General features: G+C 38.8%; 1 protein-coding gene across 2 annotated transcripts in view; it reads left to right on the top strand.

The window, feature by feature from the left end:
• slc7a14a (solute carrier family 7 member 14a) overlaps positions 1-24,975 on the top strand; it is a 29,141-nt gene extending 4,166 nt beyond the window's left edge. For both annotated transcript variants that reach the window (XM_044143849.1, XM_044143851.1), the window contains exons 2-10: positions 9,108-9,639; positions 9,959-10,195; positions 12,149-12,366; positions 13,102-13,248; positions 16,573-16,781; positions 16,869-17,016; positions 17,592-18,087; positions 18,169-18,405; positions 19,739-24,975. In XM_044143849.1, the coding sequence (XP_043999784.1) occupies positions 9,333-9,639; positions 9,959-10,195; positions 12,149-12,366; positions 13,102-13,248; positions 16,573-16,781; positions 16,869-17,016; positions 17,592-18,087; positions 18,169-18,405; positions 19,739-20,037 (2,298 nt within the window). In that variant the 5' untranslated portion in view covers positions 9,108-9,332 and the 3' untranslated portion in view covers positions 20,038-24,975. The remainder of the gene's footprint in view (positions 1-9,107; positions 9,640-9,958; positions 10,196-12,148; positions 12,367-13,101; positions 13,249-16,572; positions 16,782-16,868; positions 17,017-17,591; positions 18,088-18,168; positions 18,406-19,738) is intronic.

Below are 24,975 nucleotides of genomic sequence, written 5' to 3'. Positions count from 1 at the left end.
CCTAGGTGTGAGTGTGTGTGTGAGCATGGCTTGTATGTCCTGTCTGTCTCTGTGTTGTCCTGTGACAGACTTGCAACCTGTCCAGGGTGGCCTCGCCTCTTGCCTGGAACGCTAACTGGATACGTGGCAGATGCTACAAAGACACGTACGCACACAAACTCTTACTTATGAATGGCTGGCAGACGACCACTTCCTTTATTCCAATCAGAGACTGGTTAGGACTGACGTCAGAGGACCTGCCTGCACATAAAGGCGAGATACTCACGTTGTGTTTTTGCCTGTTTAATGTCTATAAGTGCACACAATGAAGCCTCCTGTTACAGTAGGCTCTAAACACAGGACAAAAGGAAAAGAAAGAAAAAATAATAAAAAAGGAATCCAGGATTAAATTCAGTGCGTCTGATGGATCTGATAACTACCAGAACATAGTAGTCTGACCTTTGTTGCAAATATATAACTACTAATTACTCAAAGAACTGCATGGAATATTATGGTAACTCATTTTAATTTTTAGCATGACAAAAATTATATTTTTGATGGAGGTTTGCTTTGGCCTTCAGACGTAAAATAATGTAAAGTAATAAAACCACATTTTATTAATTTACATTACTTTCATTACTTTTAAAGCTGTAAAAATTAATGAGAGATACTTACAACTTATTTTTAAAAAGATTGCAAGAAAGTGAAAGAGGGTGGAAGGACAGAGACAGACAAGCACAAAGCCCTCTGCTGACAGCAGACTAAACACAGTAAGCAGGCCAGGCAGTAAGACCTCATTTGCTGGAAAGCCGTATGTAAGATGATAAACAACCCACTGTCAGAGAAGAAGTGTGTAAAGATTTGCAATTGAAATAAGAAAGACACCGGGTAGGTTAGAGAGCGTGATGATAAAGAGATGCTCTCTGACAGACTGCTCGTCAGTGACAGCGATGAGGTAAACAACGCTTCTGATCGAACAAAAGGGGATGAAAACTTGAAGAGAATATGCCTAATTTCCTTCATAAATTGCCGTCTTACGAATGAACGTTCCACAGTGAGATTTACACTTGCGCAGTAAGTAGTGCCGTGTAGTCTTTTTAAGTGCTAAATGACCTTGTTGTTCATTTACCACTTGAGGGTAAATAGAGATGTCACCATTATGGCTGGTGAGCTTGGAGCCCCAGGGAGTGGCACTGTTGTTTCTATTTATCTTACAGTCAGGAGGCAGATTTACTTTGCTTTAAGCTTCAAGCTGCCACTGTGCTGCAATAAGGGAAGACAGAGGAGGTTGTGGCGGCCCAAACTGTGATTAATCAGCTTTGGAGACAGAGCATTCATGCGGAGCAACTGGTCTGTTTCCTGGGATCACTGTCTACTTAATTTTTCTTCTTCTTTTTTTTGATGGTCAACAAATTTATTGAGTTCTGAACTGTGGCCATCAGAGATAAAAAAAAAAAATAGAAGACAGGATTAAACATTTGATCTAATTAACAAACTCAGTAATTAGCCGAATTACAAAGATGATTTGCTTGGCATAAAATATGAATGTGTTCTTCGCTGACAACAACCAGGAAAAGAAATTTTCAGTAGTCTAACCACTTGTAATTTGAACTGTTTTCTGCTCATTATCTGGTCACCTTTGGTGCACTGATCAAATTTATACTTTTATTTATTATTATTATTTATTATTTATTTATTATATATTATTATTTATTTATTATTATTATTTTTTTGGCACTTCACCATTGTGTGCTACTTCCTGTTGCAGTGTCACATACAGTTCCAAGCAAACACACTGACTTTTGAAGTTGAAGTGTAACAAAATATGAAATAAAAGATTTATTCTTTGGCAAGAGCCTTTAAATTTTTAAAGGATACTTATTGTTGTAAGGCCAGTTTCCATCTCGTATACGCTGAAAAGTATATATCAGAAACAACAGCAAAACTGTGATGGATTCATGGATCCTTCCTTTGGCGATGCTTCATTTATTTCTCAGAGGGATCATATACCTCTTGCATCAGAAATGCCCTCAGCCTGTCTGACAGCCCGCTAATAAAACGGATATGAACGTCAAAATTCTTATGGAGAAATTGGCCTCCAGAGAATTTCGACTGACTTGAACAGTCGGAGCGTGGCCGATGAACCAAACAATCGAATCACTCTGACAGCCTGCAATTTCCCTTTTTTTCCCATGTCAGATTCATTTGGCGTGTCACACAGAGATACAGTGGTCAGCCTGCCAAGGCAGTAAATCAACCACACTGTAACAAATGTTGGTTCGGCTGAGGAAAATTAAATGGGGAACTCCACGCTCTAACAAGCCAATTAGCAATTGTGGTAACAAATCTAGTGTGGTATGTTTCAGGAGGAAATTCCCTTTAAATACTTGCCTATGCATATGACTGCAGAATATGACCTTTGTTAACCAAAAATTGTGATGTCAAAATGTTTTACTTTATAAAATGACAAATCTGTTCAATCTTTTTTTTTTTTTTTAACAGTCTGCCGAAATGTAATTAAGTAAACGTGCATAACTCTATTATAGAGACTGATAGCCATTGGATAAAGACATTTGCACACAGATTGTAGGAAGCTCTAAGCGCTCATAAATCTTAATAGTGTAAGCAACTGTCATCCAGCTGTACATTAAGGCATATGAATTATGCACAGTAATAGTTTCTCATTTAAATAAGCTGCCGGTGTTTTTTCTTCCCTCTGTGTGTTCATTTGTCCGAAGTTCAATAGATCTGGCATTATGCAGTCATTGCAACTAACCTATTTCAGAAACCCTTACAGTAAATATTTACCTTAGAAATTAAAGCATATGTTTAAGGGGTTACTCAAACTTGAGGATTCGCAGTATACGCACAACAAGAAAGAGCTTTTGTATTTAAGTGAGGAGTTAAAACAAAGTCAATCAAATTTAACAGGGAATATTAGGAAATTATTTTCACAAGACAGAAATATGGGTGAGAGATAACACAAATGTGAATATGTAAATTGAGGCTAACTCATATGAGTGTGTTTTGGGTACCTATATATGGATGCATATATTTAGACATACGTGTGTTTGGTGAGTCCATGGCAAAAAAAAAAAAAGATAAAATGGAAAATTAATTAACCTATATTTTTTATTTATTTATTTAATCTAATAATGAGGGCCCATCTGAAAACATGGTATGAGTTTATAAGGTAGGAGTTCATAAGTTTTTTATTTCTTTATAGTCCTTTTCAAACATGTTAAGATTATTGTGGTACAAAAAAATCTGTGTCTTTGGCATTCCTTGTTCACGTCTGATATTTTATGCTGCTATCATATTCACACCGATCTTCAGTCAGACTGACACCTAAATAACATATTTCATATAACATGTTTCAAGACTCGTGCTGCTTTGTCTGCATTCTGTGAGAATTGTGCCAGGGCTTTTAACAGGGGCCGGTTTGTCTTACCCCAATCCATTAAATGCAAAGCGGTTTTACAAGTTTGGTTTTGAGTGATTAGAAGACGTCTGACCTTTATTAGGTAAATGCAGCTCTTGCTGTAAACGTCAATGCATTGTGAGCGGACTAGAGCTCAATCCATTTATTCAACCAGCACATTAGACTCCAGGAGAGACAGGCTTAGTCACTGCTGATGTGTCACAAGTATAGATGTTCTGACGGCTTATCACAAGAGCAGACACTCTAACACCGGTGGAGATGATTATGACAAAAATTCAATTACCAATTTTTTGTGAAAGCACCACTGCTCTGCGTTTTGGTAAGGTATATAATTTTGTAATGAGACTGTAGAAATAGACTGTGGACTATTCTGTTGCACACGGAAACAGCTTTTTGATGCACTGAGGAAAGGCTGTGATTTTTCAATTCTCTGTAATCGCACATGCTCTGCGGTCAGTGGGATTGCACCTCTGACCGTTTCCCAGGCGCCCTCTTAAACTGGACGCTCTAGCACCCAAACAAATTACAGTAAACAAGTGCAAAAATGAATGCTTTTTTTTTCCCAATAGTTCAACATTGATTAAGAAAAACACATTTTTCTTCACTCGGTTGCTACTCTCCTTGCAAACAGACTCGACTTGTACAAGGCAGTACGATCTTTATTTTCACGTACTTTTTGTTTAAAGGCAATGTTCAACATATTTTGTTTGTAATAGACAAGAAAAAGAAGCAACAGATCTAAAATTTCTTGGTGGCTGGATAAGATTTGACCCTTTTTGCATTTGTAATTTGTGCTTGCATCCTAACGCAGCGTAATGCATTAGGATTGGGATATTGCACAGTAATCATTTTGGTGTCCTTCATCAGTGTTACTGTGCGGAGTGACAGAAGTTTCTCAAAGTAAGGGTACTGTACATTGGCTAAAATAAATGATAGTGTTTTGGGTTTTTTTTTTTTTTTTGCTTCTTTGTTAAGGAAGCAAAAAAATCTAGTTGAAGAAGGCAACTAGAAAAAACTAGAAAAATCTTCTCCAACTAGATTTTTCTAGTTGAAGAAGGCAAACACATTACAAACATTTAGTAGAATTTAAGAATTTGCTCATATATTTGCTAAAAATGTCCTCTGTCAAAATCTTGCTCTCCCAAACCCAACCTGCATCGACTTAATAATCACGAGAGCTTATCTGATAGCTTTAAACCCACTTGGCGTCTTGCCTAGACTGGAGCGCTCCGGCCCTCGCGAAAACAAAACCTGGCTGACAGAAGGGGAAATGGCCCGTGGCAGAATACCAAAATCAGCAAAATTTCTCGTACTTCTGTGAATTTACTCATGTTTTGCCATCCTTTCACTGACCCGTGTGCACTGATTTCAAGTTTGGATAAGTTTACAGTGCTCTCTGAAAGTATTCAAACCAATCGTTTCCACAGTTTGTCATACTGCAACTGCAAACTTCATTGCATTTAATGAGTGAAGGAGATTCTGTGTGAGACCAAGACAAAGTAGTACTTCATGTAGAAGGAAGTGATGCATAATTTTCATAACAGTGAGCTGTTTGTTTCAATTAGCATTCTTTTTAGTTACAGGAATGCTTAAAACAAACAACAAAGGCTGTTTGGTCACTTTTTGCGTAGTGATGTACCTAAGTATTTCCAGAAATAATTACTGTCCATTAGGTTCAAGTTAATATTTCCGAATTTGCAGATATATTAAGCTATTGCAACCACAAATCTTGATATGTTTCATTTGATTTTTTTTTTTTTTTGTCACAGGGATTAACATCAATACATGGATTAAGTCTTTATGAATAAAAATCTGAAGATGTTGGCATGCATTTGTATCCTGCCTACTTTATTCTGATAACCCTAAATCAAATTCAGTTCAACCTGCTGCTTTCAGAAGACACCTAATTGTTAAACTGGCACGGCTTCTCAATTGGTTTTAGGTTTGGACTTTGACTAGGCCATTCAAACTAAACACTGATGTTCTCTAACAAACCTGTAAGATGTTCACATAACTAAGATTGAGTGGCATTTACCTCTGCAGCTTGTATGCTTCATTTTGTTACAACAATAATAAAAAAACAAACAAATAAAAAACACTGAAGCACTGAAAGTTTTAACTCTGCCCTTTTGGAAATAATGTTTTGCAGACACTTTCTCTAAGTAGCCTTTATTACAGTCTTTGCTGCAGTAGTGAACAGGTAGGACAACTGCTGCCGTCCTCCTTTGTTCAACTCTGTTTGGTTGGTGTGTGCCTGTTCAAATAATATACAATCAGCGCAGGGCAGGTGGTGGTCACTGTAAAATAAGCTGGGAGGACAGCGGGTGGGGGGGTTGAAAGATGAACATGTAGCAGGTGCTGTAAAAACTGAGCAGCTTTGTTTCGAGATATGACAGCCTGGAAGGTGTCCGCCGCGCTCATAACACACTCATTTATTAGCTTTTGTCTGTGTTTTGGTGAAGGTGACTGAATTCGTGGGCAGCAGTCAGTGTTACAGATTAAAGCTGCTAAAGTCTGTTTCCAATATCACACACACACACAAGTCTGTTAACTATGTTTATCACTGTGTTGATGGCGATCAGGTGCAGTAAAACCCTCTGTACCTGACCAGCTCAGAAATGTTCCACAATGACCGAGCCTTCAGTGTTGGCAGCGGATTGGTTGCGTTGCAGGGTGGAGCCTTGGCACGGCCACCAGATGCTCCATCAAACTGGGATCTGGGTTTGCAGGCCAGTGCCTTTCTGACTCTGTGACGCATTTATCAGGATCCTTCAGACTGGGGCTTTTTGCACTGTGTTGGAGCACATCGTCTGGCAGGATGCAGTTCCTGCTTTCAGGGTGTGCCACTGCAAAGGTGGGCGAGACGCCAGTCTACAACAATGTTTAGGTGGGTGTTTCTGTCACAGGCTGCCCAGCGGAGAGCTGCATTATAACCCAATCTCTGTCATCCTATGGTTTGTGTTTCAGCTAGAGAAAAATGTATTGGTGTTGGGTTTTTTGTTGTTAAGATTGATACATGGCATACAGTTAGATTTTCACTGTTCTGTATTTTATGAGAGTGAATATGTTTTTGCTTTTAGCGACTAACAACTGCTTAGACACTAAAGGACAGCATTTTATAAAGCATTTGAGTACCTTATCTGATGATGTGTTAAATAAATCAAATAGAATCTGATTAGTGTTAGTTTTGATTCTTCCCGACATTTAGTGACATAAAGTATGTGATTTCTAAATCTCGTGGTGCTTGTTTGACAAACCACTACTAAAACCAAATAGACCCTTACATCTGATTGGTTAACTGGAAGCTGGAGTCCATGCAGAAAACAAGCAAATTCCACGCAGAAAGACGCCACTCCAGGTTTCAAACCCAAGATCTTCTTGCTGCAAGGCAATGGCATTATCAACTGTCCAGCCAGGGTTAACTCCAGATTATTAACAGAAACAAAATGTTTTTAAAATCCTGTCTAAAATAAATGCTCTTAAAACTAATATTTTCTTAATTTAAGACAATATTATGTTGTTATGCATTTAATAAGTTACCAAAACATTGCAATAGATGCATTTATTAATGCATTCAATGTATATGTTTCAAATTTTATCTCAAGGTATTTGATTAACAAGTCATACCTTTGGCTTTCAGTGGCAATATAGGTAAAAAGCTCCCTGCAAAGCTTCACTGTTAGAAAATCTTCACCAAAATACTTTGACTTTTCAAATAAAAATTTACTGCCATCTTTCAAACATATAAAATACATCTCATAAATCATCTCAAATCAAAGGTCAAACACTTTTAGCGCGAGATCATACTATGTTATTAAAAAAAGAACTTTATTTTAACACTTCAGTTTTTATTTTGCTGTGTAAATATGCTGACTTGGCTTGCTTTGTAAGCTCATCTTTACCATGTGCATATGTTGCCCTTTGTGTCAGTGGAAGTGTTCCTACTCCACTCAGTGCTCACTGTAACGCTCACATTACTTCACCCTCGGAGCCCTTTCTACCGCTTCACATGCCCGTGCTTCCACTGAGCGCAGCTCCAATAGTGGCCCCCATTGTGATCCGGTTAAACAGCTGGATAATGGCAGTCATCATTGCTGAGAGGCACCGTGGGTGTGCCGCGTACGAGTGTTTGTTCAGTAACTTTGCGTTTACTGCCTAAAGTAAATGAGTGCTGATTGTCGGTCCAGCGTCGCTCAGAGGGAGTGAGAGACGAGGGCTCCAATTGAGGACTGTAATAGCTCTCCTTTCAGCAGGCTACCTAATCTCATCATTATCCACAAAAACGTTGTGAGAGGAAGGAATTATAGAGCAGTGTTACTCAGCAATATTTAATCGTTCCACTTATTCGCTTTCAAGCCTTCACAAAAGTGTTAACACCCCTTGAACTTTTTCGCATTTTGTCACTTCGACACTATTGAAATACTGATTTTAATTTTAGTTTGTGCAATGAAGCACAAAGTATTGCATAATTGTGAAATAAAAATAAAAAAGCATAACATTGTGACATACTGTATTCTAATTCTAACAAAATCCACTTGTTGCTTTTTTTTAGTAATTAGAGTTTAGTTGTGTGTATTTTAATCAAGAGGCCCAAGGTAAATTTGGATGAGTTGCTACGATGCAAAGCTCAGAGCATTAATAAAGAATTTCCCTCCTAATCTGCTTAAAGTTGATCAAAACTCACATCAAGGATACAGAAAAGGCGTAGAAGACTGTGCCTTGCTAAGTTAAAATTAAAGTTGTACTTTTTGGTCTACATGCAAACCACTATGTGTAATGTGAAGATGGATGGCGGTGCCTAAAGGGCAGTCATATTGAAGTCGCTCATTATTATTTGCAAAAAGAGAAAAGTGTAAAAGTTAAAGTAGATCCTCTGAAAGTCACTGAACAATGCTTAGTTTTAATAGGACATGATATCAATTATGTCATACTGCTTGCTGCATAAACACTTTGGTGGCCCTGTGCCACCATCTGATAATTTAGAATCACATTTAATTTGGGACATTCTTCAGATTTCATTAAAAATAAAAATAAAACATTTAGTTTCTTAGTACCAATAAACAGCTTGAGATTGCTGGAGTTTGATTTTGAAATTTTTTTCCTCTTGCTTTTTTGTTTTATTTGAGATTTAACAGCATTTTAATGTTCACGCATATCTGCTTTCACACGTGTGTTCCTTTCATTGTTTAATTTTAGTTAAACACTTCATTGTATTTAGTAATGGAGCGGATTTTACCAAAAGTTATCAGCATGTGATCATTTTAATTTGTTGTTTTTTTAGCAATCTTCTTTTTTTTTTATCTTTTTTTTTTTTTTTTTATCAATGACGTCACAAAGTGTTGTCACTAACATTTTAATCTCACGTTGCTCAGTAAACATTACACAAGCATGTCCGTTTAAGCCCTTTGGTAACATCACAGCATGCAGATACTGCTCTCTCTTCCTGGCACAAACATTAAAAGGAAATGATGAACTGCGGTTGTCGTGGATGATCTTAGCTGCCATGGCAACAGAGCTACAGGGAAAGGCCTTTTAATTTGGCTGCTCACTAATTAAGGTACAAATCATTTGCGGTCAAAGTGAAAGTGCGCCTTAGTTTTAGGCTCGTGTTGTGAAAATATAAGCACCTCTCACACAGTAACAGAAGCTATGTGTGAAAGTAAACGGTCTCTCTTTTGTCTTTCAGGTAACTTTCTCTGTCGTCATGTGGGTAGAACCAAACTAGGCCTTCCGCTAGACTGCTAAGAAAGCCGCAGAAAGCGGTAGAAAATCCGATCCTCTTCCACCACATGGATGAAGAATAACGTCACCGTCTACAGAGAATTTCCAGAACTTGAACTGAAGCATCAGCCAACAACCGTCTCGCAGTCTTCCTCATAAGCCTTCCACTGTTCGACGTCACGCCCTCGCTATGAGCGGACTGGCGGGGAAGCTGGACCCTCGCAGGATACAGTGGGGCGCAGCATGGAACACCTTCACGTCGCGCGTGCTGAGGACCAAACCCGTGGAGTCCATGCTGGATTCGGCCGTGTCTGGCACCAGCTCACACGGCACCAGACTGGCCCGGGTGTTGTCCACGGTGGATCTGGTGTCGCTCGGTGTGGGCAGCTGCGTCGGGACGGGGATGTATGTGGTCTCGGGGCTTGTTGCCAAGGAGATGGCTGGCCCTGGGGTCATTGTGTCCTTCATTATCGCAGCTGTGGCATCCATACTTTCAGGTGAGAGAGGATAAGCAGTCTTTTGCCATCTCTGTCTTTTACATACACTTGGGTGATCAAAGCAGCAATACAATGCAGACATTTATGCCATTATTAAACCTCTCTGATTCATGAAGAGCCTTCAGTAAGTGTGCATATTATTACAAGGTCAACGCCATTATAGTTTTAATTTTATAGCTCCTCAAGGGATGCTTCAACATAACACTACAGCTCTAATCAGTTCCCTTAACTCAGCCTTTTACTCCTTGCAATATATCAGAGAGAGTGTCTGTGTGTGTGTGTGTGTGTGTGTGTGTGTGTCTTCTTCTCTTTACTGAAGGAGTGTGTTATGCTGAGTTTGGAGTGCGTGTGCCTAAGACCACAGGTTCTGCCTACACATACAGCTACGTAACCGTGGGAGAGTGCGTGGCTTTTTTCATCGGCTGGAACTTAATCCTGGAGTATCTGATCGGCACGGCGGCGGGGGCGTCGGCTCTCAGCAGCATGGCGGACTCTCTGGCCAATCACAGCATCAGCAACTTCATGATTTCACATATTGGCACACTCAACGGCTTGGGTGAGAGGCTCTTTTTGACTGCGATTTATTTTTTTTGTTTTCATTGGTTTTATTTTATGTTGGCTGTTTCATGAATTTCATGAAATGGAAATGATAGGGACTGGTTCAGTTTTTAGTTTTGCCATATTTGGGAAATATAGAAGCAGGGCAATCATAACACACAGTTTGTCGGTTGACGTCAGATGTTTCAAGGTTCCACCTTATGCTTGTTATCTTTGCTAACCCAGTTCTGAAAAAGACACAGACTGATCCAGCCCAGTGTTCATTTGAAACAACAGGCTTGGTTTATAAAATGTTTATCAAAGATATGGCATTTTTTTGTCAGGGAATCAGAAAACAAGTCCTTGGAATGGCAGATAAAACAGTCCTGGTTGGATAGGTTTAGGAAAGTCTCTCCCTTGGTGCTATTTGTGTACTTAAAAGCAGAAATTTCTTGGTTGGATTTGTCCAAATTAAATATTTTGGATCCTGATGATAAAAAACAAAACTATACAAGCTGAGATTTTTTTTTTTTTTTTAAACATAAATTTTGGCAGGAGTAGTTTTATGGCATCTTACTGCCACTCATAGAAGCCAAGACCTAATGAAAAATAGCATCTGCTGCTCCATCTTGAATTATGAAAATAAATCCTCAAACATAGCTTTCCACATGGCTCCAGTTTGAAGCCATGTGAAGAAGGCTGCTCTCTTTGGTGCAAACAACTTTGTTTCTGAACCATTGCTCTGTCAGCCTCACTGTCACTGACTTATCAGATTCTTACTTTGACGATGAGCACAGCCAGACAAAAGCAGTTCCACCATCTGACCCAAAGTAACCTTAGCTCAACAGCTAAACCATGAAGTGCCCTTCCCTTTGCACATGCCTCTGGTAGGCCCAGTTGAATTTACCAGTGGACACTGAGAACATGGTGGGAGTGATCACATGGCTTGCAGCATGGCCAGCTGTTCCATGGTTTATTTGAAAAGTGTTGTTTCCCTTTCCAGCTGGTGAATTGTTCCTCCCCGCCCTGGGGAAGTTGTGGAATTTTGCTAAAAATAAATAGTTCTGGAGAAACGTGTGAACAGACTCATCATGTTTGAGAATGTACTCTTAATTTGGGGTTTTTAAAATGTCTGTCCAACACAAATATAAAGATTTGTGTTACACATGAAGTAATTACAAGATAAAATTTTGTTTGCTGCTTTTTTTTTTTTTGTAATGCACTCAAAAAAGTTGTGTCAAAATAACAATTCTCTTTATGCCTTTCAATTAAAACATTATGGATTTGTTTTATTGCCAAATATAATAAAGTAAATGTTGTGACATATTATAGCAGATTTTGTTAACTTCTTGACAACATACAGTGCCTAATATAATCTTTCACTGTCAATTTTGCAATTTCTTAATTTTATTGCATTGCTAATTAGTTAAAAACAAATTTAGAGGCTAGGATAAAACAGCACATTTATTCCACTCAAAATGTCTTTTTATAATTTTAGAAGTCTACCTCTGGAAAATTCTACTCTTAGAATTGCATCAACTGTATTTTATTTATTATTCAGGATAACATATCCTCACACAGTATCTGCTGTCTTTACACGTTGCCAGTCTATATCAGGGTAACACAGGAGCACACGAGACAAACCACACACACCTGCACACGCACATACCAAAGGAGAACTTACAGGAAGCAGTTTGCTCACCATACATACTTTAGGATGTTAGGAGGAACTTAGAGGATGTAGAAAAAGTTTTCTTCATCGAGAAAGGCCCTGGATTTGAACGCAGGACGTTTATGCTGCCGCACAACAGTGCTAGCACATTGCTACAGCCCTTATATGAAAAAAAAAATCATGTCCATCTTTTTGTTTTTTATATGGAGTCCTTATTCTAGTTGTTACCACAGCTGCCTAATGAAATACATTGATACATCATAATGCTTTGGGGTGCATGTGTGTGTGTGTTATTTCTAGGTAAAGGGGAGCAGTCATACCCAGATCTGCTGGCCCTTCTGATAGCCTTGCTGGTGACAGTGATCGTGGCTTTGGGAGTGAAGAACTCTGTTGGCTTCAACAATGCACTGAACATCATCAACCTGATCGTGTGGGTTCTCATGATGATTGCTGGGCTGTTCTTTGTCAACGGAGAGAACTGGGATGAAGGGAGATTCCTACCCTTTGGCTGGTCAGGGGTATGCATGCACACTCGCAGCCACACTTATCTGCATCACGGCAACACTGGTAAACATGTGTAAGAAGCCTTACTGTACATGTATTTTGTAATACAGTGGTATAATTTCAAAGAGAAAGAATTGTAAAATAAAAAAAGTCATATCTGTAATTTGAGTGAATTTGATCAGTTGGGGACATTTCTTGTTGGATTTCAAAATTGTTTTGACAAAATCATCCAAAGCATGATTACTGGTACCCACAACAAGTGTTTTAATGGAAAAGAGCCATTTATTTAATTTTACATTGTGTGAACACAGTCAAGGATGGTACCAAATTGTCAAAGCTTTGTGTTAGAGAACTTCAGCAAAGAGTGGCTTTTTTTTTTTTGTAACCAAGTTTCCATAATTAGCATGAGACTATTTCAAATTTGATTCTTTGGAAGAGATTCTTGGACATTTTCTGTCCATCACAACATTGCAGACTTTTCCAGCAACAAATACTGCAGGTTGGTTTAGCAGTAAAGTAACTTACATCCATTGGAAAGTAATGTTGGCTCACGTGTGTGAAAAATCTTTTCTGCGTGAGATTTTGATTCTGCAGTAAAAACCCGATTTCATCATAAGATCTTTTTTAACAATGTTTACCACGGGTGCTCATGGATGCGAGTGACAATGTGTATACAATCCGAAATGTCCAAGTACATGCAGGGCCAGTCATCTTTTTATGAGCTACGCTTTGTTTTTGTTTGGTTACAGGTGATGCAGGGTGCAGCCACCTGCTTCTATGCCTTCATTGGGTTTGACATCATCGCTACAACAGGAGAAGAGGCCAAAAGCCCCAACACCTCCATCCCCTACGCCATCACTGCCTCACTCATCACCTGCCTCACTGCCTATGTCTCTGTGAGTTACTTCAATTTGTAATTCTCTAAGAGTAGTTTGGACTCAACTTTTTTTCTTTTCTTTATCGAGCATCACTGCTGCAGTCAAACTCTTTTCTTACTGTGAGTTTAAAGAGTTTTCGTATAAGACTTTGCTATAAATAGATGTCAATATGATTTACCTATGATAATATGGCACAATATGATGTAGTTTTCTATTTCTTCCACTTGAGGATTTTCTATGCAGTGAATTTAAAAAAAAAAATATTATTCCCTTCAAAGTTTTCTTCTGAAAACCGTAATATCACCAAGTTTGCCATTCCCATTTCAATAGGAATGAGTACGCCAAGTTCAACTAAGAAGTTTAAGTACGGATGTTCTAATCATCCCCACTTATGGTGTTATGTTAGTGTGTAATTTTAAATGAAATCAAAATGTGTTATTCTAACTTTTTCCCACAACAGACATACTGTACAGTTGTTAGAAGAAAAGAATAGTCTTTATTTTTACTGCTTACTTATGTCACTTTAACCTTACTTGTATGTCTCAGTACAACATTAATACGTCTAAATATTATAGGAAAACATAGGTGTATGGGTGTCCTACGTTTTAAAAAAAATATATTTTTATATACAAAGCAATGTTTTATTTCCAGTAATAAATTCATGTTTATTCCTGATCTTCACACTAAAGTTTCAACTTTTACTTTGAGTTCCTGTTGGTCGTCCCATGGATACAAACTTTGACGGTTCTCCAGAATGTTGTATTCCTGACAGAGAGAAGAAGAGAGCCTCTCACTGCACGCTGAATGTGGGAGTGCGCATCTCCACCACAATCATGTATTCAGCTCAGACAGCTTAGTGTTGCCTTTTGTACAGTGAGTGGATGTTGCTGTGGGTTCCGGGGAATATCGACCAATTATAACACAAGATTTCTTTTTTTCTTTTTTTCAAATTTTACCTGAAGCAAAGATTACATCAGCTTTAGATCATGTCTCACTGTCACATCAGCTTCCACACATTACCCCTGCCATGAGCTCGAAAAATGATTTTCCCCTATTTTTAACCTTTGCCTTTCTTTGATCTGCCTCACGCTGTCGGTATCTGGGAGAAACTTTCCTGCTCCCATGATGGTTACTGTAGATCTAGAGTAAAGCTATTAACTCATTTCCCTAGAGACAGATATTCTGAAATATGCTTGAGTTACAGACTGTAGCTAACTTTTTCATTAACAATGGTAGAAACTCTTACTTTTCAGTTTTTTCTCAGATGAGTATTCCAGGTATACTTTTTCAGAATCATATTCTTTGGTTGTTGTTATTAAATAACTCATCAAGGTAGTCAGGGACAAACTGTTCTTTTACAAAACAATGAATCCAATTTGAGTTTAAGCTTGACAGCTGAGGTCTTCTTTAAACTTTTTCGTGAAAAAAAAAGAAGGCTGTATTATAGTAAATACTTTCTAATATTGGTTGTTTTGTAAAAATTAATTGGCTTATGGATAATATCTACTGAAACAATCATAGCATAACATGATGGGTCGATGCGTTTTCTTATGACTGAAGGTTTTTAGAATGAATCTTGATTTTAGGGAATAACTATGACGATTTTATGCTTTAGAAAGTCGATTGCATTTGCTAGGGGAAGTAAGATCCTATGTAATCTTTGTTTACTGGTGAGGACGTCATTGCTGAGAAAAAAAAAAAAATCCAAAGATTGAACCCCAGCTTGTCTGAAGGTTTATATTATAAGAGTAATTATTTTTTTAAGAACGGTCATAAAGTGCACAGCTCCAGAGCATTATCCCCAATTGTCCTTCCAATCAGTTGCAGTTATCTTTAGCAACTATATTTTTAGCTATTACATATGCATCTAATGTAAAACAGGAGATGGAAGTCTTTTTTGCTAATATTTACTATGTTCAATTGTGGTGCCAAACCTAAGAATACAATAAATCAATCAGTAATAATTGTGTCGCCAGACTTACTGACACTCTGCTAAAGACTCAGCAGGTTTTATTACAGTAGAATAACGTCACACTGAAAATTCTGGAAATTTTTACTTTGAAGTACATTTCTGATGTAATTTTCAGTCATAAAATTAAATGCATCACCCCAGCTGTTAATATTTTGCACAGCCATGCATGTCATAACACCTGATAAGGCATAAACCGCTTTTCTACATTTTTATTCTAACATTATTCATGTATTTCATTTGAACCACCTTGACTTGTGTGGTGATGAGGTAAACATGCCGGTGTTCTGGTTGTTTTAAACTTTTTTTTTTATTATTGCTCTGGCTGTGGATGTAGGCAAGATTAAAACAGCACCTATTGTTAAACCACCAGTTTCTGATTTACTATGGGCATCATAGATCTTCCTTATTGTTCTTTTATGTTTCCTGTTTTGGAGAGTTGTTTAAAAAAACAACTTGCCTTTCTCCTACACAATATTTAAACTCCAGAGAAACAGAAAGCACCTATTTATTACTTTAATCAACTTAAATAGTTAAGTAATATAAAAAAAAAGTAAATGAGAACATGTAATAAATGCTAGCAAGTGAGTTTTTTTTACCAAAAGAATACTTGTTTCCTGTTTTTTGTCATGTTTAAATAAATGCCCTGAAACAAAAAGAATTAAAAAAATAAAAATAATTTCAGGGTGAGATTATACCTGTCAATTTGTCTAACATTTTTATCAGAGGTACGGATGAATGTGCACAGTGCTGTCATTTAGAATCCAACATGCATTCTCACTGAGCTATTAGTAGTTTCCAGAAAGAGCAGTGGTGAAAAATTTGCTAATGGCATTTCCTGCCAAGGGGCTAAATCTCTAACTGAAACAACATTTCTTTATTTCAGCTGTGTGGGGTTCGTCTTTTTAATCACTCTTTTTCTTTTCTGGAGCAGCTATGCAAATCCAGCCTTTTTGCAGCACAGCAACTGTGACAGATGGCCCTGCGTGATTTCACACATCAGATGCAAGGACAAAAACATACAGACACACACACAGAAAGAGACCGAATAATGACTAATGAGCAATTTGCATGCGATGGGGAGAGCTGAGCACGATATTACTGTAAAGCCAAACTGTAAGTCTGTAGTTTTCATTCAGCAGCAGCCAGAGCCTGATAAAATGTCCTTCGACTGAGTCAAGACAGGACCTTGCAACATTTTCTCTTTCATGAAAAGTTTTTGCTTCATATTTCAGTAAGAATTTGATGGTTTGTCGCTCTACTTTTGTGTATTTTATGCATATAAAATGGCTAAACGTCCTCATCTTTGTCAAAAGCTAAAGGCTGTAGCATTCTCATGAAATGGCAACACCATATTTGTGCCTTTCCTTCAGGTCTCTGTGATACTGACGCTTATGGTCCCATACAATGAAATCGACACAGATGCCCCGCTGATGGAGATGTTTTCCCTGCATGGCTGCATGTTTGCAAAATACATAGTTGCTGTGGGGTCCATAGCTGGACTCACTGTGTCCCTCCTGGGGTCCCTGTTCCCCATGCCAAGGGTCATCTATGCTATGGCAGGGGATGGTCTTCTGTTTAAGTAAGTCTAAGCTCTTACTGTATGTTGTTTAATTTTCGTGTCTGGAGAAATGACATATCTTCTGTATCTTTACCACTCTGTGTGTAGGTTCTTGGCCAACGTTTCTTCATACACGGAGACCCCTGCTGTGGCCTGTGTAGTGTCTGGGTTTCTGGCTGCCCTTCTGTCCCTTCTGGTCAGCCTCAGAGACCTGATAGAGATGATGTCAATTGGCACCTTGCTGGCCTACACTCTAGTGAGTGACAAGTGCCAGTGCTGGGAACATGTTTTATATGTGCAATATCTAACCACAAAAGAGGATGCATTCTTTTTCTGCTTTTGTCCTCACTTTTTTAATCACACCACAGACTCAAATTTTATTGTATTTTATTGAAAATTTCTTGTGATAAGCCAACTCAAAGCACCTTCAAATAAGTGCGTTATTTTGCTTCCTCTTCACAATAATGTTCTACTCTGTGTTTGTCTAAGACATAAAATCCCAATCAAAACAACAGAAGTTTGTCATTTTTAAATGCTGAAATGTATAAAGGTACAAGACACAATAACAGTATACAAATATGGTATGCAAATTGAACTGAGTTTAGCAATGGGAACATTTTGATCTGTGTGGGGCCAATAAAATATCAGCAAAAATCAGCTGTAATAATTTAAAACAAATGCAGGATTGCTTTTGTATGTGTATGTTAACTTAAGAGGTAATAATATAAAAAAACTTGGGTTTTAGTGTAACACAACCGCACAAAACAGTCTTTGATTTTGATTTCTGTCTATGAAAGAAACAAACTTCTCTCTCTCCCTCTCTCTGCACAGGTGAGCCTTTGCGTGCTCCTCTTGCGTTACCAACCCGAGGGCGACATCCACGGCTTTGTAAACTTTCTCTCTGAGGAGCAGAACAAGAAGAAAAAGGAAGGCATTCTGGCTGAGTGCGAGAAAGACGCTTGCTCGCCGACCAGCGAGGCCGACGAGTACGGAGGGCAGACCACCAACACCTGCGGGGCCAAAAACCTGCCATCGCTTGGCGACAACGAGATGCTGATTGGGAAACCGGATAAAAATACGTACAGCGCCAGCCATCCCAACTACGGCACAGTGGATATGACTACCGGCATCGAAGCAGAGGAGTCAGAAGGAGGGATGTCTCGACGGCTCAAGAAGCTGATCGGACCTCACTACTACACCTTGCGAATCCGTCTAGGCCTCCCTGGAAAAATGGACAGGCCAACTCCGGTCACGGGGAAAACCGTCACCGTGTGTGTGCTACTGCTGTTCGTCTTGTTCTTCGCTTTCTGCTCCTTCATCATTTTTGGTAAGAACAAATCAGCAATGCTGTAGTCCAAGGTACAAGGGTACTGCAACATCCAATCACTATTTGTTCCGTCTGTTTCAGGAGCAAACTTTATCACAGAGGGTCATTGGTGGGCCTTGCTGCTACTTATCTTCCTCATCATCTTCATTGCCCTGCTGATCGTCATTATCCTCCAGCAGCCAGAAAACCCTAAGCGGCTGCCTTACATGGCACCCTGCGTGCCGTTCGTACCTGCTTCAGCCATGCTGGTCAACATCTACCTCATGCTTAAGCTATCTGCCATCACCTGGATTCGATTTTCAATCTGGTGCCTCATTGGTAAGCAGACACTTTCCCAAATACTTTGTTTGCCAGAAAAAGGTTCAATGCGGAGAGAATCCAGGTATTATCCAGGACAGATAAGAGCAATGTTTTGGTTTCAAGCAATAACTCTTCTCAGATTACTTCCAATAACAGAATTATTCATTTAATGGTTCAATTTGCCAAGAAACCCAAACATTTATATTTTTTTAGCCGGAACAAAGGCGTATCAGGTTTTCTTTTCATTTCTTCCTCAGTTGTAAGCTAATTTTTTAAACTGTGCAATTCCTCGATTAATATTATTGAATAAAAGTCGTAGTTTTCTCTAGTCTTCTTGTTTTCTCAAATTTGATCATGTTCTAGCCGTAAACTCAATTGTATTTTATTGGCAGTGTACACAACCCAGTGGCACGTTGAGCTCACTTAGATTTACTGGGACCACCTGTGAACAGAAATGTTTAAGTCTTGCCACATAGTCTTGATAGGATGTTGTCCTGGACTTTAACTAGACCATCTCAACAAAGGTGATGATTTGATCTAAGCAATTCCATTATATAACTGTATGTTTGAGGTCGTTGTCCTGCTCACTGCCCAAATCACAATAATTTAGCAACTTTTTCCAAGCTTTCTTTCAGGATTACCTTGTATTTCATTCAGTCCAACTTTGTATCAGTTTACGCCAGCTTTCCAGTTTGTGCTGAAGAAATGCCTCCCCACTTCATGTTGTTTCATACAAACACAAAGTGGTTGCTCCGGACAATGTGCAGTGCAAATTATGCGTTAAGGACAAAAAAGTAAATTTATGTTTTACCAAACCTTCTTGTTGCACTTGTTTGTTGTGCAGTCAATCTGGTTCGTAGCAAACCGCACACTTTGATGTCCTTTGTGTTGCAACATAAGATCCCATTAAAACACATTGAAGTTTGTGATTGTAATGTGACCAAAGGTGGTGGAGTGCTAATCACAAGCTTCCTACAGATGTAAGAAAAGCTACAACAAAGTGTTAAATATGCAACTTGTTTAAACTGTCACATCCTTCTTTACAAGTGTCTTACTGCATTGTTCAAAGGAATGTAAAAAAAACCTAAAAATAATAATTAGATTGATTTTAATTTGCCTTTCAGTTTTTGTGGTCATAGCAGATCACAAAAACTGATCTTGCGTTCAGTAAAAATGAACACCTCCTCATTGTGCATGAAACCTAGATTTGCTTGACGATCGCAGATTGTTTTTGTGTGCAAAATTTTATACTCGAGCATTTTAGACATCAGTGGAAAACACACACTCTTTCATATGGGGTATTACTTTGTTTCTTTTATGTTCAGCGAGATGTTTCCATGTATCCTTTCAGGTGTGCTTATCTACTTCGGCTACGGCATGTGGAACAGCACTCTGGAGATCACGGCCAGAGAAAACGAGGTGCATGCCTCCACCTACCAGCGCTACGATCAAGGCGTGGACGAAGGCTTCTGCGGCTTTGACGACGATTTCTACCCGCCCACCACTGACGCCTGGGGCGCACCCGGTGGGGATTTAGAGGCGACTCCACCTCCAAAGGCGAAACCCGAAAGTGATGGGCTTTCATCAAAGGGTGGAGGCAGAACCATTGCTAACAATGGCCTTGCGGAGGAGGATCCCATGGACTTCTGAAGGGACTGACTTCTGTGTTACATTGAATGTACTGCCTTGTCTGCTGCCTGGGGGAGGGGGAGGGAGCCGTGTGTGAGTGCATGACTGATTGCGGGCGTGCCAGTGTGTTTGCATGCTTGTATTTGTTTTATGTGTCAAACCCCCCGGGCTAGATGGTTTTTGGTTAGTAGAACGGTTTGTCTTTTACCTTAGTCGACTTCGCTTGGGATGCTGCCCCCACACAAATGTGGACATAAATGTCTTCACGCTTTCACAGATCCAGACTCTTTAGTCAACTTCCCAAACAAAGGAGGGCATGTGAGAAAAGTGTGAACAAAGTGAGAGATTTGTGCTTTGCTGACAAAGTGCAGAATTGACATACTGTACTGAGCAACTTAACTGTTTAGCCAAGAACTTTGGCACAGAAGAGAAAAGAAGGGTGATGAGAGGGTCGTAAGATGAGTCAGCAACTGTCTTCCTGTTCCAGCACAGGCAGACAGACAGGAAACTATAATGGCAGTAGAATCAACACAAAGGCCTTCCGATGGCAAAGTCTGAATTTATCTGTTTTCAGCTTTTGTAGAAAAACCTGAATAATTTGTCTAAAACACATTCTTAGTCCTAAATTGAACATCTAGCCTGAGGGGTTTCCTCCGGGGATTTGGGGCAAAGGGTGTCGATGTTTTCTGTGACGACTAGTACTTGGACTTTGCTTGTAATAGTGCCTTCATCAACTATGTGTGTTTTTCTGGTCGTGTCAGTTCTCTACTTTGACTTTTTTTTTTCTTTTCTGGCCTGTGTAAGTGTGCGTTCTGTTGTACTGTGCCTTGCAAAAGTATTCACAAACCCTGAACTTTCCATACTTTGATATGTTCCAATTACAGGCTTCACCCTATTTCATTTGGATTTTAAGTGACAGAGAATTTGTTGTCAAACCAATCTACTGCAGCTCTGGCTGGGATTGTTGGAAAATCTGGGATTGCTGGGGAGTCTTTCCCCTCTGTTTTATGTTTTTGGAATCCTTCAACAGGTTCACTTTCAGGTTTCCTTTTTTAACTCCACCCACTGCCCTTCAACTCTTTCTAGCTTATGTGCTCCGCTAAAGAAAATCATTTTTGCTGCCACCAACATTATTCACCATGGGCGGGTGGAGCGGCAGAGGGGTGTTCACACATTTTGACCTCATCTGACCAAGCCATCTTCCACATGTTTGGTGTGTCTCCTAAGGCTGATGGCAAACTGCAAATGGGACTTCCTAGTGCTTAGTACTTCTCGCCACTTTTCCCTAAAGGCCAGATTTGTGGACTTCTCAGCTAATAGTTGTCATTTGAGCAGATTCTTATTCCTGAGGTGTGGGTCTCTGCAACTCCTTCATTTTTGCCATGGGCCTCTTGGCTGCTTCTCTGATAATACTCCCCTGCTAGGTTAGGTTTGTGGCCAAGTCTTCAAATGTTTGCATTTGTGTCATTCTTCCCATTTTTGAACAATGGAATCTTTGTGTAATCTTTAAATGCTTAAGTCATTCCTACAACTTCATTTCTGCCCTGCCTGGCATTTTTCTTGCTCTTCATGATGCTGTTTGTTCTCTAATGTTTCCTGATGACGTACTGCTTTGTATTTGTCTATCATTCAAATTCTCAATACAATACAGAAGGTGGAAGTTTACAAAATGTTAAAAAAGAAAAGTGTACATACTTTTACAAGGCATTGTACAGTAAGTGCACTCAAACTTGAGTTTTATGTGAATTTCTCTGTGTTTGCACTCAGTGGGCTCTTCAGAATTTTAATTTTCAAAATACGTTTTATTATTCCCTCGCATGGAAGTGAAATCAACCCACCTGCTACCAAAAACAAAATGTGCAACGTGAATTGCCAATCAAGTTGTAGAGATTAGAGAATAGGTTGAATCCTAGTTGGCAACTTGCAGTGTTTTCCGTGTGCTTTTGTATTCGAGCGTATGAGGTTCTTTCTCTATGTCAGACCTGTAAGTAATTCATTCTCTCTTTTGGCTAACTTTTCTATTGGTGAGGAGAAAAGAGAAACTGAAATCGAATCCTTCCTATTTATACAATCTCTTCTCTCCTTTGCTTTATCTTTGCAAATTTCCATCTGACGTTTTCTTCTCCAGCCCAGCTCTTTCATCTTTCATTTACTATCTTACTCCCCTCTTGATATCAATCGGGCCACGTCAGCAGAAAGTAACCTCTCCGAGTCGCGAGTAATAGGCCACCAAAGATTGGTTTGCACTCTGGAAATGTAACAGCAATCTGCTTATGGTCTGTCGATTCGCTCGCTACGTTTTGATTTAATAGTCTCTGCTATCTGTCATCTGATTCGTAACCAGCACTTATTTTGCTGCTGGCGGTTCAGCTCTAGTGTTGTCCCAGACTACAGTAAATGGACTACACTTTTACTCCTGTGCTTTTTCAATTTTTATGTATGTTGCATATACAGACAATTGTCTCAACGTCCCAAAGAGATTTAATTATTGCATTCAAAATGTGGGCTTGTTGTTGCAGTTAAAAAATAAAAGACAAGCACTTGTTGGAGAAAGAGCTTTATATGGAAAAAAAAGAAAAAAAAGAAAAAGGCATTGAGAAACATATGCAGAGATATTTCTTTATACAGTAAGTGGGATTTTTACAAACAACCAAATAGCACACTGTTATGCTATGAGACTGGGGGTAGGGGATGCTCCTTCAATTGCTTCTGGTGCTGCTGTCTGCCCCGATTGTTGCCCCTCTACATTTTCCTTGCGCGCCCCTGTTGCTGCATTGGTCCCTTTCAGGGAAGCCTTATTTGTCTAATGCACTAAATCTAAGGATGCCACGCTAAATCCCTCCCACCTGCCCTCCCCCTCCCCTTACCGTAATCATCGAAAGCTTGAAAAACAAAAATAATTTCTTTGCGGTTTTGGAAATGTTAAAGTAACGTACTTATGCAAATGAAGACATCTTTGTGTTTCATGAACTTACTGTCATATTTAGGGCCAGGGCTTGAACATCACAATGATCTGGTTTATCGCAAGGACTGAATGTTCTCAACCATTTTCCTTTTCAAAGAAAATTAAAATTTAGCAGTCAAAGCTGTATATAGCTGTAAAATACCACCAGTTATCTAGCTTTAAGCAAGTTTGCGTCAGAAATGAACATATTCAAAAATCATGAAGAGTTAGCAACTATCCCTGTTCTGCAAGTGTTGGCATTTGCACACATTGAAACATGCAGTTTCTTGTCTTTTATATCTCTAAGCTAGAGGTGGTGATATAACAATGTCAAATTGTGAAGAATTAGAATTTAGCATTGTAGTACCAAAAGCGTCACTTCTAGAGGCTTTTGTTCTATATTGTTGGAAAAAAGCGAATGTCTACAGTTTATTAAACTATCAGGAAAAAAACCAATAGAAATTAATAGGTGTGCTTCACGAACAGGTGGTGGTAACATTGACATTAAAGACTTCGAAGTTTGAAAGAAGAAACGTCTGAGCGGTGGTCTGCAGCGGTCAAAAGCCAAACAATCTCTCAAAAATAATTGCCCGTTGCCCGCTTGATACTGTTCATCTTTTATACTGTCTTCAGCTTCTTCAGCTTACATCTCAAGGTTAATGGAAAGAAAACCTGGATGAAACAGAGCACATGTAAAAAAAATAAAATAAAATAAAAAAATAAAACCGTCACTAAAACACAGCTTTACTCAGAAAACAGTTCAAAGGACGCGTGTATGTTTTAATATCTGCCTCATTTTCTGTTTTGATCTTCTGGGCTGCCGGGATAATATGCATTTTGCCAGGAGCCATTTGAGAATATATAGATTTTGATAATGTTAGATTACATGAAATTGGTAATGTGATGAATTGTGAATAATCTGAACCCGATTCAGTTTGTGTTCAGACCGAACCCACTAATCATGATATAATATTTGTGTACCACTACATCACAACTGAGTAGAAAAAGTGCTTTTTTATTTCAGTGGTGTCGCTTTTGTCTTTGAAATTAAGTTTTATGGTAAACTGAAAAATATCTTTGTAGTAATGTTCTCTTGTCTAAATGTTTTGTTTTTCTTTAACTGCATTTGCGTGGAAAATCTTTCCTCTTGATTTTACTATTAAAAAATCGTATGACATTTTGACTATATCATCCAGCCCTTTGCTCAGCTGGAATATCTTACATGACCATATCAGTTTCCTCCCGTCTCTGTTCAAAACTTTCAAAAGCTTTATAGTCACAGCCCAGCCAAAACAAACATGCAGATTCATTTGATTCCGTGTCTCAGATTCTGGACTGTACAGTCATCTTTTTTCTTCATTTATTTATTTTTTGGTCTGTATATTTGAATCAAAGACTTTGTGAACACATGTGCAGTGCAGACGTATGTAACTGTGTTCTGACGTCCGCTCATGGTCCACGCCTGCGCCTAAATGTGACTGTCTGGTGAATGTCCAGCATGTTTTTTGTGCACAAGGTTCAGTTTCTAAATATTGTACTTGCATGTGGTTATGGATCTCAACAGGACATGATAGAGATTTGGCAAAACCAAATTCAGGCTTAGTTCTTCTCTACCTTGGAGCCCTGGTTTGTTTAATTCAGGGGATGAAATAGGTAGTTTTTATTGGAGTTTGTTTTGTTTATTTAATTTTTTTTTTATTTCGCTACCAAAAGCACTGCCTAGGATGTTTCTCTTGTTCATTCTAATAATCTCTCTCTTTTTAAATATATATTTAGATTTATTCCAACCTAAAATTCATTCACTCCACTATGCATGGAAATTATGTCTCCATTTGACAGATTTTAGCAAACAGTCTGATTTCCTGACTGACTTCCTTCACACCCTTTCTCATTCATCTATAAAATGCCTAACACACTAAAACCTGCTGGGTTTAAAAACAGACCAATTAGGGTTAATTTGCCAAGTCAATTATGGTAAAAAAAAAAAAAAAAAAAAAAAACATGGACCAACTCAC

The sequence above is a fragment of the Gambusia affinis genome, linkage group LG16 (assembly GCF_019740435.1).
Source record: "Gambusia affinis linkage group LG16, SWU_Gaff_1.0, whole genome shotgun sequence".
NCBI classification, from domain to species: domain Eukaryota; kingdom Metazoa; phylum Chordata; class Actinopteri; order Cyprinodontiformes; family Poeciliidae; genus Gambusia; species Gambusia affinis.
Note: the sequence above shows the minus strand (reverse complement) of the source record. Positions and strands in the feature narration are given on the sequence as shown.